This window comes from Sparassis crispa, assembly GCF_003851025.1.
Source record: "Sparassis crispa DNA, contig_000002F, whole genome shotgun sequence".
In the NCBI taxonomy this organism is placed as follows: Eukaryota; Fungi; Basidiomycota; class Agaricomycetes; order Polyporales; family Sparassidaceae; genus Sparassis; species Sparassis crispa.
The window spans coordinates 3,428,744-3,447,407 of NW_020939749.1; the positions used below are offsets into that span (position 1 = coordinate 3,428,744).

The 18,664-nt window shown below is 50.1% G+C and overlaps 4 protein-coding genes across 4 annotated transcripts; 3 read left to right on the top strand and 1 right to left on the bottom strand.

Moving 5' to 3' along the window:
- Window positions 1–4,134: 4,134 nt before the first annotated feature.
- On the top strand, window positions 4,135–4,407 carry SCP_0311600 (hypothetical protein; the record flags this gene model as incomplete). Its single annotated transcript, XM_027756543.1, has 1 exon — window positions 4,135–4,407. The coding sequence occupies one exon, from the start codon at window positions 4,135–4,137 to the stop codon at window positions 4,405–4,407; it is 273 nt and encodes a 90-aa protein (XP_027612344.1).
- Window positions 4,408–5,369: 962 nt separating this feature from the next.
- On the top strand, window positions 5,370–9,302 carry SCP_0311610 (Isoleucine--tRNA ligase, cytoplasmic; the record flags this gene model as incomplete). The annotated part of the gene is made up of 13 exons (XM_027756544.1): window positions 5,370–5,391; window positions 5,454–5,635; window positions 5,714–6,134; window positions 6,185–6,471; window positions 6,525–6,740; window positions 6,797–6,888; window positions 6,936–7,034; window positions 7,094–7,387; window positions 7,448–7,639; window positions 7,692–7,775; window positions 7,826–8,258; window positions 8,320–8,541; window positions 8,595–9,302. 13 exons carry the CDS (start codon window positions 5,370–5,372, stop codon window positions 9,300–9,302), a joined length of 3,252 nt encoding a protein of 1,083 aa, XP_027612345.1.
- Window positions 9,303–9,404: 102 nt separating this feature from the next.
- Window positions 9,405–10,207, bottom strand: SCP_0311620 (U4/U6.U5 small nuclear ribonucleoprotein component snu23; the record flags this gene model as incomplete). Its single annotated transcript, XM_027756545.1, has 3 exons — window positions 9,405–9,715; window positions 9,775–9,996; window positions 10,054–10,207. 3 exons carry the CDS (start codon window positions 10,205–10,207, stop codon window positions 9,405–9,407), a joined length of 687 nt encoding a protein of 228 aa, XP_027612346.1.
- Window positions 10,208–13,478: 3,271 nt separating this feature from the next.
- Window positions 13,479–18,325, top strand: SCP_0311630 (Transposon Tf2-6 polyprotein; the record flags this gene model as incomplete). The annotated part of the gene is made up of 2 exons (XM_027756546.1): window positions 13,479–14,454; window positions 14,613–18,325. 2 exons carry the CDS (start codon window positions 13,479–13,481, stop codon window positions 18,323–18,325), a joined length of 4,689 nt encoding a protein of 1,562 aa, XP_027612347.1.
- Window positions 18,326–18,664: the final 339 nt, after the last annotated feature.

Here is an 18,664-nt window from a genome sequence, read left to right on the forward strand (position 1 = left end):
AACCAAATCCACTACCTGGCAGTTCTGCCGTCGGTCCGTTTGGACGGAGTTTGCTGTCATCGGGTTGGCTTCGACTGACGCCATACTAGCGCTACAGACATCTTCACCAGCGTCGACAGGCACCCTTGCAGTAAGTAAGTGGGACCGTACTAGAACTTTCTATAGCCCTGTACTGACATCGTGACGATGTCACATTGCACGATACTGTAACGCAGAAGTCTACGGCGGGCACGCCAGTGCTCAGGGCAAGCGACCTAGACCTCAGCCGTTCTCCCCGAGCAAACGCCAATGGCTAAGAGGAGTGGTCAGATGCTGAGTAGCTCTGGCAGTCTCTGGCGAGTTGCTCGTTCCAATTGCTCAATTGGTAGCGCTGCACACAGTGTCCGCCCACTGACACCTGCGCATAAGCGCTTGGAATCTTAGCTGGTGGGCTAAACAACGCCCTTCCGGCCCTTATACTACTAAGAAGACTAAGCAATTCCGTCTCCTACAACGATTCTAATCACCTCAGTTTTACTCGCGGCGGTCCGGCTGCGAGCCGAGTGGGAGAACCCCTTAGGGCGCCAATCAAATCCGAACACCTCAGAGTGCGAGATATCACAGAAGGCAACTGTAGTTCCGCACTGCAGGCATGATGACACATGGGATTCCCTTCATCGTAGGAATTTTGAGGTACGTACTGGCACGTGGCTGAACTGTGGTTCCTTCAGGAGAACGTGCGCCGGCTGCCCGATAGCAGTCTGAAATGCTGTTCGTGGAGTGAATCTACTTTTCTCAGTGTTAATCTTATGGCTATTCTCGTGCGCACGTTTTCGGACACTATGCGGCATCTGCAACGAGCACGCCGCCGAGATTGGTAATCCAATTGTAGAGAAAATTGCAATGACTCAGTCAGTCCCTTAATATCTATTGGATTCGCTTCTTTTACCACGCATATTGGTCATCTACGACACTGCCTATGATCTGGGGTGCGAACTGTTGTATCGTGATGTTCATATCACAAGTGCCTCCTTTCGCAATTCGACACCGACGACCACGGCGTATGAGGACTTACGCGCTAGCATTCTTTGTCCCACCTTCGCTCTTTGTTCCTCAGAGTGGACATCGTCTCTTGTCTGCATCTTTAGCTCTGTCGCGCACTCACAGACACGCGTTTCTCCACCCTCTTCACCCTCCCCGTCCCTGCCCTCGGCTTTGGCGTCGCTTAGGCTGCCCCGTCCCCCGCCCTCACCGCTCTCGAGCACCGCGGGGGAGCCACCGTCGAAGAAGGGCCCGAACGCCGACATCTCCTATCCCGACTATGATGTAGTTCTCTTCCTCAGCGGGGAGAACTTTTGTAATGGCACCGAGGATATCGTTGCAATCGATAGGCTCGACCTCAACATAAGCTACGAGGCCGCTATCGAGTACCTATCACAGCCCTAACGGCCGCACCTGGGACCTTACTGGCACCATCTATGCTGCCCTCGCGGACTTCGACGACGCGGTGTAGCTGCCGAACTTGAATGTGTGCTACAACGTATTATATGATGGAGGACGCGTGCTTCAGCATTTTCTACCCCCAGTTTTGATGGTATGTGGACCTGCAGTTTCTGATTTTTCCTCTTTCTCACATTTCCGTCTGTTAGTGGCAGATCGCGTGGGTGATGGGCGGTGTCGGGACTTCTTTTAATCTCTGGCAGCAGGAATCCTCTTTGATGCGGTAGGCCACTACAAGTATCTATGACCAGTATTTACTCACGAGTCTCCCAGTTTACATAGCAGATGAACACGACACACTCTCCTCACCGCTCATTAAATCAGGCTTCTTTCTTCGCGTACGAGTCTGGAGAAACGTGCATCACCTCTTCAGTGTGTCTCCATGTTGGTTGTATTCTACTCTCTGTGTGAACTACTGGTTTGATTGGGTTTGTATGAAATTCTTGGATATGAAATATACGAATCTGATATGACTCTGAGCCCGTTTGTACGATAGCGTAGTGTACACACTTGTATAGACAAGCCATATTGGGAATACGGTGTCATCTTGATCGGGGAATGATCGCCCGCGTAGCCTAATACATACGCCCAGCCGTGTTTCAAGTGACTACGCTCTACGTTCAACCATGTTCAACGTTCAACCATCATCGTGCAACGCGTTCGTGCCTTTTCTGGTTCTTTTTAGAGTGGAAATAATGTATGTGTACACATCTCTCTGTTCCCGCAAGCAATCGAATCCCAAGTCTCCGAAGCATTTTTCCTGAGTCCGACAACAAACGGAACTGTTCGAAAAGCCCTTCCTTGCAGCGAACTTCGTGTTTGAAGGTGTTTATGACGGCCAGACTCGAATATTACCTTTCCTTGGCTATATGCAGGTTGCCCTCATGGCAGGTTACCGTTGAAGCGTCTAGTTGTCCTCCGCGCCGTCGGCTGGTATCCGCAGAGTAGCTATAAGGACTAGTACTCATTCAATGTGATCCAGGTTTGATCCGCGCTGACACTCTATGCAGTGAGAAATTGAACAAAACATGAAAATACCCTAATCTTATTGACATCATCCGTTTGTACCACAGGGCGAGTACGGACCGTCGGACCATGATGCTTTATGAATCGATCACGGGAGCAGGGCTTAACTGGCCTTCTCTACCTGCAGTGCATGGTTGTCCGCACTGTGTGTACAGGTTCCTCGATACTCCGGTCATGACTTTTACTCCCACCGTCAGTACTTAAACAGGTCCTCTGGAAAGAGCTCAAATTGTGTCGTGCACGTCTGCCATTTCCAACGTCCAGGACACATGTGCAAGGCAAAGGCACTCTTGTCGCCGAGTGTCGGTTCGGAGGTTGCAACTCTAAGTTTACTTAGGGTTCTCTGCGTGATCAGAGCTATTTGCTAGCTGTGCGTCAACCCGTTCTCTTCCTTCCTTGGTTGTAGTATGCTGAGAATGATTATTTCCGTGCTAGTTTCAGCGGTGAGCATATGCCGATGTTCTCTTGGGGCGTGCGTGACAGATTAAGTTTTTTGTAGAAAGTGAGTCATAGCAGATTTCTTTTCCATGATTACATGCTGGCTATCATCGCCGCGCATGTCTTATGCCAGGTTTCATTGCAGCGTCTAGTCTTCTGTAACGGCTGCTGCTGGCAGAGTCAGTATAAGGATCAGTACTGACCTACGTTTGGTTTGGGCTGACCTCTCGATGCAGTGAGGATTGAAAAAACATGGAGCACTTTCCCAATCCTTCTCACAACATGCTTTTGCAGTGCGGTCCAACTATGATCTCGTTCTAGATTCTCTACGAACGTCCACGGGCGCCGCCCCCGCGTCCAACTCACTTACTCTGTTTACAGATAAAGCATTTTCTACACATACGTCACGGTGCCGTCTGCGACGGTGCGCAGATCGTGAATTTTCTGTCAGTTCTCGAAAAGATCTTCTGGAAAGAGTTAAACTATATTGTTCATTCCTACGCGCTGAATTCCTGAACACTGCCAGCGTCTATAACGCGTACGCGACCCTGTTGAGGTCGATCCGAAGATTGCAGACCGAACTCACTCTACAAACGCAGCAAGTCGGAGGCTACAGTCAGCTTAGTTTACCAGTCTATGAACACATGTTTGAATAACTTGAGAATGCTAACGCTGGTGACGATTGCCGCGCTGCTCCAACGGTGAGCATATGCCGACGTTCTGTTTGAGGAGAACTGACACCTGCTTCCATAAGCCCGCTTACACACAGCGCTGTGGAGTGAATAGATTCTGCGGACAATTTTTTTTGCCATGCGTGCACGAACTTTTTCAGATGCAGACACATCCTCAGATACAGGCTCAGTTAGGATGCTACTCAACAACTGTGGCCAGTGAATAGCTCAAACTATTATCGAAACGGACGAGAACATTTTCACTCTCTTGATGTCCCTTCGCCTTTGACTGCGCTCACTGGCCGTCTGGGACTCAACCTGCGATCTTGTGATCTTGGGCGCGAAGATCGTAACGCTGGAATCACGAGTGCATTTTCCCTACACTTCGTTCTGATCTACTAGGCAGACGAGAGCCTACGGTCTCCAAGTTGTCTATAAAAGCTGGGCCATCGTTCTTGAATTCCTCAGATTTGACAGCGTCTCTTCCTCGCATCTCCAGTTTTCCTACATCCTTACAGACATGCGTTTCTCTACCATCTCCGCTCTCATCGTCTTAGCCCTTGCCTATGGCGCCGTTCAGGCCGCTCCGTCCGCAGAGTGCCGTAGTGAGTCGTCGATAGAGCCCGCAGTTAGCAAGGCCCCGAAGCCCAACATCTCCTACCATGACTACGACGCGATCATCCGAGTCTGTAGCGCAGAGAACTGCGGGGGCACCTACGATCCTATCGCCCTGAGCGGGCTCCACAACACCTGCTACTATCCAGCCATCAACTTCGAGTCCATCATTGCTTAAAGTTACAATGGTGGCACTTGGGATCTCATCATCTTCGCCGCGCTGTCCGATTGCTCCGATCCCGCTCAGCTCGCGCGCTTGAACTAGTGCTACAACCTGCTGTACGGTGGCGAGCCTACCGACTTCAGTATCTTCTACCTCAAAAGTTGAGGGTGTGATGTCTGTCACATGCGATCTTTCTTGTCCTCTAAATCTCTCTTGCAGTAGTAAAGCGCTGTGTGATGGGTGGTGTCAGGGTTTCTTTCAATCTCCCCAGTAGAAGTTCTTTTTAATGTGGTAAGCTGATGCATGCACCTATGTTGGCATATGTTCACATATTTTTGCAGGGTTACATAGGAGACGAACACGGCACACACTTCCTGAACTACATATGACGTTATCTCTTGAAGGCTTCTTATATCTCTGCTAAGTTGTATGACTCTCAATTTTTCGGTAGAAACGTGCTCCATCCTTCAGTGTGTTATTGCAGCGACGTCTGTTCTCGGTGCCCTACTCTTCTCGGCATGTACTACAGTCTTGTATGATCAGATCCGTACGAATGAAATGCGGACCCTGAGGTGACAAAGCATCCCGGAACAAGCAAGACGAACACACAGACGATATTTTCCAGCTAGAGCCGTATTTCATCCTTAGTGCGTTACTGTGTCGGCCCTCTTCGTAATTTACCCGTGGGCGTTGATGAATATGCTACCAGTTTACCCGCTGAATTCTTCTTTTACGAACACAAAAGCCTGATTTGGACCCGAGTGTCGTTCCTTCCTGATAAGTTAGTACAGTATTGATCGATTGGGGACCTGGCGCGGGGTCTGGTCACCGGGATAATTCGACTCATCGCGGGCGCCTGAGGTAGTCACTACGTCCCAAGCCCTGCATGCAACACTGCATGAGTCACCTCGAACTCATCACATAGACGACTTCATCTACTTTTTTACATCTTAGACGGAGGATTTTCCAAAGCCACCATGCCTTTGCCCCCTCATGATCGTGCGTCTGAAGCATTTCATGCATGGACACTGGACAGATTTCGTCTGACGTCCGATTTGCAGTGACCGCGCCGTTCAACTTTGCAAAAGAAGAAGAGAAGGTGCTAGAATACTGGAAAGAAATAGATGCGTTCCAGACGAGTTTGAAGCTCTCGGAGGGCAGACCAGAGTTCTCCTTCTACGACGGTCCGCCGTTCGCGACCGGCTTGCCGCACTATGGTCATCTGCTTGCTGGAACGATCAAGGTGCGTATCTATGCTACATCTGTTTTGATTTTGGAAGAACACACACCTGTTTTACTGACTGCGATGGGCACTCGACAGGATATAGTGACTCGGCACGCGCACGCGAGCGGGTTCCACGTCTCACGACGATTCGGCTGGGACACGCACGGACTGCCCGTGGAGCACGAGATTGACAAGAAACTTGGGATCACAGGGCGGGACGATGTCATGAAGATGGGCATCGCAGCATACAACGCGGAGTGTCGCGCGATCGTCATGCGGTACGCGTCTGAATGGCGGCGCACGGTCGAGCGCATGGGCCGGTGGATTGACTTCGACAACGACTACAAGACGCTGAACGTCACTTTTATGGAGAGCGTGTGGTGGGCCTTCTCCGAGCTCTTCAAGAAGGGCATGGTGTACAGAGGATTGAGGGTCATGCCGTATTCCACAGGCTGTCTGACTCCGCTGTCAAATTTTGAGGCTGGTCTGAATTACAAAGATGTCAGTGACCCCGCTGGTATGTATCTTTCTTCAGCCTAGTTGTTGTACACTTCTGATGACCCGCAGTTACCGTGGCCTTCCCTCTGGTCGATGATCGAAAAACATCGCTACTGGCATGGACGACCACACCATGGACGCTACCCTCGAATCTTGCCCTTTGCGTGCACCCCGACTACACCTACATCAAGATCCACGATCAGGCACGCGACGAGAACTTCATCTTGCACGAAGGTCTCCTTAGGACTCTGTACAAAGACCCTAAGAAGGCAAAGTTCAAAAAACTGGGCACATTCAAGGGTTCCGACATGAAGGGTTGGCGATATGTGCCTTTATTTGAGTACTTCACTGAGCAGGTTGGTTGTACCGTTGTAGTTATGGCCAATTATCGAATCTAACGGAGATGTAGTTCGAGGACAAGGCGTTCCGGGTGCTTACCGATACTTACGTTACGGACGCCGATGGTACAGGTATTGTTCACCAGGCACCTGCGTTTGGTGAAGAAGATCACCGCATTGCCCTCGCGAATGGTGTCTTACGGCCAGATGAGATGCCACCATGTCCGATCGACGATGAAGGGCGATTTACGAAGGAGGTGCCAGACTTTGCCGGCCAGCACGTCAAGGTATAATTCGTTGTGCCGGAGGGGTGGATTCTACTGATCGTGCGAGCGTGCGCTAGGTCGCGGACAAGGATATTCAGAAGGTGCTCAAGGCCAAGGGCCGCTTGATCGTGCAGTCAACTATCCAGCACTCGTACCCGTACTGTTGGAGGTGTGTGTACAGTCAGATTGAACCGCGCGCATGTTCAACTATTCCAGATCGGGAACTCCCCTGTTGTACCGCGCCATCCCGGCATGGTTCGTCAAAGTCTCTCCTATCGTAGACCAATTAGTGGACAACAACAGCCAGACGCGGTGGTCAGTCCATCTATCGCATCTGCCTATCGGATCTCATGTACTCAGGACCTGTGCATTAGGGTACCGCAAAATGTTGGAGATGGTAGGTTCGCGAACTGGTTGGTCAACGCGCGTGACTGGAATATTTCTCGGAATCGATATTGGGGAACGCCTATGCCACTTTGGGCGAGCGACGACTTAGAGGAGATTGTGTGCGTTGGCTCAGTGGCGGAGCTGGAGAAGTTGTCTGGTGTAAATGGCATCACAGATCTGCACAGAGACAAGATCGACCACATCACCATCCCTTCAAAACAGGGAAAGGGCCAGCTGAAACGAATTGAAGAGGTTTTCGACTGTTGGTTCGAGTCGGGCAGGTGCGTTTCATCCTTGATGTACGGTCTCAGAGGAGTTGACCGTGCCTTATTGTAAACTAGTATGCCGTATGCTCAAAATCACTATCCTTTCGAGAATAAGGAGCTGTTCGAGAAGACTTTCCCTGCTGACTTCGTGTCTGAAGGTATCGACCAGACACGTGGATGGTTTTATACGCTTCTAGTCCTCTCTACGCACCTCTTTGGCAAGGCACCATGGAAGAATCTCATTGTCTATGGTCTTGTACTCGCAGCGTGTGTACCTGGACGATTTCCGGGCTCAACCTCCTACTGACCACCCACGCAGAGATGGTAAGAAGATGAGCAAAAGTCTGAAAAACTACCCGGATCCCAATGATATCATCAACCTGTATGGCGCCGATGCTACAAGGTAACGACCCTTTTATGATTCAATGCAAGCATCTGAACGTACACATCTAGAATGTTCCTCGTGAATTCGCCCATCGTGCGAGGTGACAACCTCCGCTTCCGCGAAGAGGGTGTTCGCGAGGTTGTCTCGCGCGTTTTGCTTCCCTGGCTAAATGCGACACGGTTTTTCCTCGGGCAGGTAGCGCTGCTTAAGAAAGCAAGGGGGCATGAGTTCAAGTACAGCCCACATGCAGCTGTGTCTGCGAACGTGATGGACCGATGGATCCTTGCCCGCTGCCAGTCGCTTATCAAGCTTGTGCGCGAGGAAATGGCAGCGTACCGTTTGTACACGATCATCCCTCGCCTGCTTGACCTCGTCGACGAGCTCACTAATTGGTACATCCGTTTCAACCGCCGGCGTCTGAAGGGGGAGGATGGCTTAGAAGACACTGTCGCTGCACTAAATACCTTATTCGAGACACTGTTCACATTGTGCAGGACGATGGTAAGTTACCATTCATCTACCAATCTACCAAGTTGCGCACGCTGATGTTCCCCGTGGACAGTCATCGTACACACCGTTCTTGACGGAAAACATTTACCAATCGCTGCGACAGTTTATCGCCGAAGATCCTTCAGCCGGCGATGCACGATCCATCCACTTCTTGTCCTTCCCAGAAGTGAAACATGAGTACTTCGATGCAGATATCGAGCGACAGGTCAAGCGCATGCAGACTGTGATCGAGCTCACGCGGAATATTCGCGAGCGACACAACATCTCTCTGAAGGTGAGTTTCGCTTCCCTCAATGAGACATTCCTAAAGCGTGACAATTGTTCCAGACGCCATTGCGCGAGCTTCTGGTCTTCCATGCGGATCAACAGTGGCTGGAAGATGCGAAGGGGCTGCAGCGGTACATCCAATCGGAACTTAACGTGCGCGACATTATTTTTACCTCGGACGAGGCCCTCGCCGGGGTGCGCTACCGCGCCGTTGCCGACTGGCCCGTACTCGGGCGCAAGCTGCGGAAAGATCTCGCTCGCGTGAAGAATGCACTCCCGTCCGTGCCGAGTGATGCTGTGCGCGCATATGTGCAGACTGGGAAGCTGACGGTAGATGGCATCGAGCTGGTTACGGGTGACCTGACGGTGCAGAGATACATCGAGCTCCCAGAGCAAGTGGCAGGCCAAAGCGGCGTCGCCCAGCACGCGACGCACACAGACAACGACGTCGTCGTGCGCCTTGACATTGAAGTGCATGCGGAGCTGCAGAGCGAATGGCTCGCCCGGGAACTCATGAACCGCATCCAGAAGCTGCGGAAACGCGCGGGGCTGCAAGCGACGGACGACGTAGATGTATTCTATGAGATTGAGGAGGGTGCAGGAGCGGATCTGCTTGAGGCGCTCCGGAGTCATGCGAAAGTCATCCAGAAGACGGTGAGGAGCGTGCCGGTGGAAGTGAAGCGGAGAAAAGGTCCGCAAAAGGTGCTCATTGAGGAGGAGCAGGAGGTGGCAGATGTGAAGTTCATGCTGTCGTTGGCGTGGCCGTAGAGGGCAGTGACGAGGATGGAGCGAATGAAAGATTGTAATACAGTAGTGTTCACATAGAAATACAGTGTGGCTTTCGGGTTGTAGTTCTTGAAGTTGCGAAGGTCACTTCTTGGAAGAGCCGAAACCGCTGAAGCCCATCATCTGCATCATGTCGTTCTCTCCTTGCGGTTCAACAGCCGCGGTCTCTTTCGCAAGCTCTACCCGTACTCGTTCCCGCAGGGCCTTCTTCGCTGCCTTTTTCTCCGCGCGCAATGCAGCCTCCCGATCGCGCACTTCTGCTAGGCGCTGTTCGAAGTCGAAGGACTTTGCGGTAGAGGCTTCACGGGTCTTATCCCTTAGGTAGGCAATGCGTGCACGAACCTGCTCTACAGTCGAGCGCTCAATGCGAGTGGTTTGACCGAGGGCACGTAGATCTGTGAAGCAAGGATTAAGCTCACGGGATAGAGAAGTATGGGGTATCCATCAGACGTACGTGCACGACCGTTGATGTGATCTAGGTACCCTACACTGTCTTTATATGTGCGATTACATGTTTCACAATAAAATCCCGGTACGCCTGGCCCGCGTGTGCCCTGATTTTGCACGACGATGGTCTTACCGAGGTTCTTCTCCAGTTCCAAGTCACCTTCGCGCCGTTTCATGAGCTCCGTGGGTTTAGGGAGGTCATCCCGACGGCCTTTCCTAGGCTTCTTCCCTGAGTTGAAGTACCCAGCGTAAGCCCCGCTGCTACTTTGTTTGAGATGAGACGTACCTTGTTTCAGCCGCTCCTCGTTCTCCTGCATGCGCTCTTTCTCCTCCTGGTCGTGCTGCCGCGCCTTCTCCGCGTATTCTTCCTTGTCCCATTTCTTGCGGAAGTCTGTGTCGGATGCTCGCGCACCATATGCGCCGCCTCCTTTGCCAGACATGATGACGAGCCACAGAGTGGTTGCGGAGTTTGAATATGGTGGCGGGCCGAGAGCATCTACGCGCTGGCCTAGGACCCCTGACTATAGGTGGAGAGGCCTGATGACTTATCCGGACGAAATTTGGGATTTTTGAGGCCTTAGGCCTGATCTCATCCGGACGTCGGAGGGCCATAAAGGCCTCCGGAGGTGATCTCATGTCCGGATAATATGCCGCCATTCTGTGGGAGGCCTGATCCCACTTCGGACGTACGGGGGGCACATATACCGGCCTTTGGGAGATCGGCCAGTCCTGTGGCTGCCAGTATATAAGTCAGCTCAATTCCGCATTCAAGTCCGCCTCCGAAATTCCTTGATTTGGTGGTTTGCACTTCGGGTGAGGCTAGGTGACGTATAGTCTCCGTTGCTGACTATATATGGCTATGGATGACAGTCGATCCATATCTAGTATATAGTCTGCATCAAGTCGCGTCGATTTACAGGCCTCCCCTCTTACGCCCAAAAAGGAAATAACAACTGCAGCTGTGCACGCGAGTTTAGAAGCTGGAAGGACAACGACAGCCCGGATGGCTGATATTCAACCTAAGAGCTCAAGATATATCCTTCAGAATCCTTGCCTGTTATTTCAGGAATGTTCTCTGGAGGCACTGATAAAGAGAAGAGGTGCAGATGACCATTTCACTACAAGACTGTGCAGTATGGCCTGTTCCCTGCCTTCCTTGGTACAAACTGTACTAGAAATATGTTTTGTAGCAACTCAGGTCCTAAAAACACAGCATCATTAGCCTAGCTACCCGTTTTTCCCTGCAGAAAGAGGAGAAATGCATTGGACATCGCGACGCGTATACACAGAATCACGGTTGCACGTGATGCGGAAACTTCCGTAAGATGGGAGACCGCCAAAAATACGCTAGTTGACCAAGACTAGGTGACGTACTTCTTCACACAGATTGCGCAGGTATCAAATGTATCTACAACGGCATCTCTCCGCTCTACAGACGTTCAGTTTTGCACATCTCTCCGCTGACTACTTTCTGCGCCAGCTCCCTGGTTGCCAGACCCTCAGCACAGACAGTCGTACACTAGAACTCGAGCAGTCAGCATTCGAGGTTTTCACACAGCTACAGGGAGCAACTGCGCAAATTGTGGCGGCCATGAAGCAACTCACAGCAGAGCATAGGAAAGGGGATGCGTGTGATGCTGAGTCCGCAGAATAGTAATAGATTTCTATGTGTCACCGTTGTAAACTGTGGGTAGCTACAATAGACTACAAACTTCCAGGAGAGGCCCTGTAGGCCTGATCCTGCCACCCGGTCAGTTGGGCGGCGCCCGGGAGGCCTGATCCTGCAGTCCGGACAAATGTGAGTATCTGGGAGGCCTGATCTCAGGTCCGGACATTGGGCGAAAAATCGGCCAAAGGTCTGGTCTTATCCGGATATTTGGGGCCAAAATTTGCAAATTTTCTTCGGATGTTGGGGCCCAATTTTCGGAAATTTGGATCAGGCCTCTCCACCTATAGTCAGGGGTCCTGCTGGCCTCTGAGCATAGATCTGGGGTAAAACACACCCTTAACCTCATCCACTAGGCAAGACCTCATTCTTACTCGACTATGGCCGATGTAGACAGTGCCCGCCATGCGCCACCTTCTGCGCGGATATCATCCGTCCGCGCCACGTCACATCCGGCGACGTAACGCGGATGTGTCCTTTTCTCTGACTTATAACCTCGGTCCTGCTCCTATCCCATCCACATTCGCGTCCCACATTCAACAAACACTATGATCTCTTCGTCAGCGCCGCCGTCTGTGTCTGAACGACCTCCTGGATACACCAGCAGTCGGGTTCATACTAACTGTCCAAGCTGCACCTGTCCTACACCACCTCCTGTGTATAGCAGTCCAGAGGATGCTGACCATGTGTTACAATGCTCCTCACTTGTGGCGCATCTTTTCCTTTTTCTTTTCTTTGTTCCATTTACGTTACCAGACCACGTGATCCAACACGTGACTCATCGGAGCGCAACCCCCGATTCTTTATCCAGATGTCCAGAACTCCTAGTCTAGGGTTACACCGGATCCAACTCCGGACCTTCTTCTTATCACACATGCAAGACGTGCATGTATGCCTCATCTTTACCCCGTTCTGATACACGACTCGTTATCCCCATTAGTACTGATTATCTCTCACGACCTTACTCAGCTTTCTCATACATATTACTTCCTCGCTGTTACCTTGCCCAGATATCGTTTCACCTTATCTAGCCAATGAACGATCTCGCATTACTGCGTAGTACTGCGGATACCTTTTGTATAAGTAGACAACCTTGTCGAGCTGGATCCCCATCTCGACCTGGTTACCATTAAACCAGCTTTTCACTTGCCTTTGACTGAGATCGACCGTCAGTAGCAGACAGCTACTACGAGTCATAAGAACGAACTCTGATCGACCTTCAGTGCGAGGACATCGCCAGAAGTGTCACTTGAACGGACTCGTGTCTTAGACTAAGACCTTGTCTCGTGACAACTCGACTAGACGCTCGTGTTTCGCTGCCGTGTAACATTAGGTCGAGATCTTATTACTCTCTGTGACTTCCTAGAGTCTAACAACGAACTACCGACCGGACCGAACCTCGAAGACTGAACGATACACCCGATTCGATTGCTAAAGCACCGTTTGAGATTACTCTGTAATCGAGGTAGCTGAAGGGATAGACTGATCACTCATCTTCGGAGAGGGGTCTGTCCGAGAGACCAATAGGCCGAGGAGGCTGAGGTAATCACTCGAGCAATCAGCAAATAGGTGTATCAGTTTGAAGACAGAAGACACTTTACGGGCTTGTTAGCCGACGACGAATGAACCCACTTAGTTAAGGACGGTGTGCAGTCTACGTGTAGACATAGGCCACACAGAAGAATTTATCCACGCTGGATTTTAACTACATCAACCCGACCGCTCTTCCGAAGCAGTACCGCGAGCACCTCCCATCCCAAGCGGAGTGGAGCACAGAACGAAACGCACATTTCATAGGAGGAAGGCCTGTATTCATCAGGCCAGACAATCACAACTTCGACTACTCCCCAGAGGAATTTGAAAGGACACTTCCCCATAATCTTGGTGGAATAGTGCTCCAGCACATCGCAGACAGCGGTATAACGACCTCCTATCCAGGAGAAAGACCAGACGCCCCTTGTAACCCCCCTGCCCAGAATCCTGTACCCCAACCGACTCCTGCACCAATCGTACCCGATTACATACCACCGATGGCTACAGTTACCATGGATGAAGGACGTCACCATGTTAGCCAGAAGGAACTTGGTTTTAGAAAACCCGAGATCTTCAACGGTTCAGACCGTTCGAAGCTTAGGGAATTTATAAACCAATGCAAGAACTACATGGCCGGAAATAGCCATGTCTACCAGGAGGACAATCAGAAGATCGCATTCGTGCTATCGCACATGCAAGGAGGAACAGCAGGATCATGGGCACAGAGCTTCATAGAAACGGAACTCACCAATGATGACTTCCTTTCTTATGGGAGTTGGAGAGACTTCATTGCAAGTGTGAACAAAGCATTTGGCGATGAAAATATTGAAGAAACTGCTCGTACCTTGCTGCGTAACATCAAGCAAGGAACTCGTACTGCGGACGACTACATTGCTGAATTCCGATCGCTTGAATCCAAGGCGAAACTAGAAGATGCCGGAAATATCGAGTATTTCAAGTGGGGACTTAACGACCCACTCCGACAAAGGATATATGGGATGGAAAGCATGCCCAAGACGCTTGACAAGTGGTACGAATACGCCTCGCGGTTTGATAACCAATGGAGATCTGCTCAGATCTTCAAGCGAGGAGCCACTACAACGACGCGAGGAAAGGGCCGATCTGTCCATCGTCCCTACTACTCGGCTTCTGCAAAGGATCCAAACGCGATGGATGTTGATCGTGTCAATATCTCGCGCTTATTCCCAGACGAGCGACAGAAGAGAATGAAAGAAGGATTATGTTTCCTATGCGGAAAGAAGGGCCATATAGCCAACGACAGACAATTTCACCCCCAGTCTGGAAGTTTCACCCGTGCTAGAACGATACAGCCCGGGTTAGACACAGACACGATCACATGGATCAAGAAGATGCGAGAAGACCTCGCACAGAAGAAGGAGACGTCGAAGGAAGAAACCAGAGAGGAACAGATCGCCTATGTGCGAAACGTCTTCAACGACATGACTGACGAAGAACGAACCCAATTGGGTTTTTGAGACGACGGCCACTAGTAATGCATGGACCGTCGCATCTTACCGTATCTCCCCTCGTTATTTGTAACACTAGCGGAAATTCAATCACTGTGAATATCTCGTTGGGAGAGAAGGAAGACGTTACAACAGAAGCCTTGATCGATTCCGGTGCAGCCGAAACGTTCATGAATATTCGTTTTGCGGAAGAAAACGATTTCATCAGATGGGAATTACCGAAACCGATTACAGTCATGAATGCAGATGGCACACCAAATCAAATGGGTACCATTACTCATTGCACCTGGAAGATGATGAAAATCGGAGGAAGGAAGACGCTTACTCGCTTCCTCTTGACCGGCATTGGCAAAGAAAACATACTTCTCGGCATGCCGTGGCTTAAACGCCTCAATCCGATGATCAACTGGGAAACCGGTGACTTTTGGTTTGGTAAAGAGGCCAAATGGCCACCGAAACCCACCGTCGAAGATGCACCAGATAAAGAAGTTTCGATTTTCAAGGAAGATGGACTCCCAGAGCTAATCACCACCGAAACTTCCCCTACCTCGTTTGGGCATTCGGAATCTATCAGAGAAATCATGACCGATAACACTGAGCGTGGCGAGTTACCCGCAGTGCGGAATGATACCGAACTAGATGAACTACCATCAGAATCCCCTATGGATCAGCTCGATGACGACGATCTAGTTATATCCTATATCGCAGGAGAGCCAGTCATTGGGATATTTGAACCCATCAGGAAGGAGTCACCTTTGACGAATGAAGAGACTGAAACCGCAGTCTTCACTATACGAAGAGGCCCCGCCATTGGAAGAATGACGCACAGTACTCGATCCCCATTATTCTGTAACGCACAGAATACGGTCTTTTACAAACCATCTGGTAAATCACAAGAATTGGCACAACAGGCACACAAAGAAGCATCAGCTGTAGACAAACCCAAAACCGTCGAGGAGTTGGTCCCCAACTACCTCCACGATTTGAAGTCCGTCTTTGAAAAGAAAGCAGCTGAACGCTTTCCAGAAACCAGGCCTTGGGACCACGCCATTGACTTGAAACCCGATTTTATTCCACGCGACTGTAAAGTCTATCCGTTATCGCTCAAAGAACAAGGAGCGATGGATGACTTCCTGGAAGAAAATCTGCGAAAAGGATACATCCGACCGTCGAAATCTCCCATGGCTTCACCATTTTTCTTCGTAGGAAAGAAAGACGGAGCACTACGTCCTTGTCAGGATTACCGATACCTGAATGAAGGGACGGTGAAGAACGCCTATCCTCTCCCGCTCATCTCTGACCTTATGGATCAATTCAAAGGCGCATCAATCTTTACGAAAATGGATTTACGCTCCGGATATAACAATGTCAGAATCAAAGATGGTGACCAATGGAAGGGCGCATTTAAGACAAATCGCGGACTTTTTGAACCTATGGTCATGTTCTTTGGACTCTGCAACTCCCCGGCGACTTTCCAAATGATGATGAACGCACTCTTCAAGGACATGATCGATGAGGGATGGATAGTCATTTACATGGATGATATCCTCATCTTCTCAAACGATTTGGAAGAACATCACGTTCGAACCCGACGCGTACTCCAACGACTCAAAGACAATGACTTATTCCTTAAACCGGAAAAGTGTTTCTTTGACGTTAAAGAAGTCGAATTCCTAGGCATGATCATTCGAGAAAACTACATTGGCATGGACCCTATCAAACTTAAAGGAATTGCAGAATGGCCTGAACCAAGCACGGTAAAAGGTGTTCGCTCTTTCCTAGGGTTTGGAAACTTCTATCGGAAGTTTATTGCCAACTTCTCGGATATTGCCAAACCATTGACAAATCTTACGCGCACTGCCACTGGATCTCCACCTTTTGAATGGACAACAGAATGTCAGACAGCTTTCGACACATTGAAGCAACGATTCAGTACTGCCCCAGTACTGTTACTGCCTGACAAGGCAAAACCCTTTATTGTTGAATCCGACGCATCCAAGTTTGCTACGGGTGCAGTTTTATGCCAAGCCGATATCAATGGAGACCTCCATCCTTGTGCCTACATTTCACAGACGCTCAATCCAGCTGAACGGAACTACGAAATCTACGACCGCGAACTCCTCGGAATCATTCGAGCCCTCACTGAATGGCGCCATTATCTTGAAGGCTCTCCCCATCCCGTCGAAGTTCGCAGTGATCACAAGAACCTCACGTACTTCCGTACAGCTCAGAAGTTAAACCGCCGACAAGCACGATGGAGTCTCAAATTATCACAATTTGATCTTCACCTCATCCATGTCCCTGGCACTCAGATGATCCAATCTGATGCGCTCTCTCGTCGTAATGGACTCGATGACAGTGAAAGTGACAACGAAGATCGCATTCTTTTACCCAACGCACTATTCATGCGATCCATTTCCCCGACACTATTCGACGAAATCAGGAATCACGCAGCAAAAGACCTCATTGTTCATGAAGCCCTCGAAGCGATTGCGCACAAAGGGCCATTCCCCATGAAATCATCACTTTCCGACTGGGAAGTTCGCGATGGTGTCATCCTCTACAAGGGAAAGATTTATGTTCCACCATCCGAAACTCTTCGTCGTGACCTCGTTCGACTACATCACGACTCCCCTGCCATGGGTCACCCTGGAAAGTTCAATACTCTTGAACTGTTACGTCGTGAATTCTGGTGGCCCGGCATGTATACATTTGTCTACAATTATGTTGAAGGCTGTGCCGCCTGTCAACAAATGAAACCAAATACTCATCCAACTCGTATTCCTTTGGAACCAATTCCCGCCGACCCACACGCATTACCATTTTCCTGTTGCACCACCGATTTTATTACCGACCTCCCCGTTTCCAACGGTTTTGATTCAATTATGGTCGTAGTAGACCATGACCTTACGAAGGGGGTGATTCTTATGCCATGCCTCAAAACGATCACAGCCGAAGGAACGGCCAAGATTTTTCATGACAAAGTATACTCGCGATTTGGATTACCCGACCGAATCATCTCGGATAGAGGACCTCAATACGCATCCAAGGTCTTCCAAGAGTTAAATCGACTACTCCAGATTAGATCATCGATGAGCACAGCTTATCACCCTCAGACGGACGGAGAAACAGAGCGAGTCAACCAGGAGCTGGAAATCTATCTTCGACTCTATTGCGGAAACAACCCTGAAACATGGGCCGACCGCCTGCCAGACCTCGAGTTTTGTCATAACACAAGGGAACACTCGGCACGGAAGATGAGCCCATTCCGCATCATGATGGGATACGAACCACGTGGACTCCCTTCTGTATTTCCGACCACGAACATTCCATCGGTTGAATCCAGGCTTGACATGTTGCAGAAGATAAGACTAGAAGCACTAGCCATGCACGAGTTGGCCCGACAACAGATGGCGGACCGAGTCAGACAAGGATCGCCGAAGTTTACACTAGGACAGAAGGTCTGGCTAGACTCGAGGAACCTGAAGGTCAATTACGCCTCGCGCAAGATAGCACCAAAGCGTGAGGGGCCATTCGAAATTGTCGAAGTCATCGGACCAGCCAACTATCGTCTCAAACTCCCGAAAACCTGGCTAGTTCATTCCGTATTCCACGCCGCCCTTCTATCTCCTTATCGCGAAAACGACATACATGGTCCGAATTACATGAACCCACCACCTGATGTCGTTGATAACGAAGAAGAGTATGAAGTCGAAGCCATCCTGAATCACAAGACGTACCGAGGTCATCTGAGGTACTTAGTCAAGTGGAAAGGATATTCTTCAGCAGAAAACTCGTGGGAACCTACCCATAATTTACAGAATGCCAAGCGAATCCTCGATGCATATAAAAGGACCAGGGGAATCCAGTAGAGGAAAAGAAACCCGGAATGACTACCACGACGGTTTTCCTCTTCATCTTCCTAATTGTCCTCCACTGCACAACCCTCGCTTTTCTTTGGATCGTCCACCGAATCCTTATCAGACGACTTGTTGGACACACACTCTTCACACGAGACAGCCCGCACGCTGACGGCTGGGGTGATCAGAACGATGCCTGGAACTGATCAAGCAGCTCTTATCTCTGTGGGAATACTTTTTATCGTCCAATGGATTTTCATCTATTTGATTATTACCCGGATCCACGACATTCTGTTTCACATCACAGATAACCGCGATCCCCTTAACGACCGAAAGGTATAAAAAGGAGGA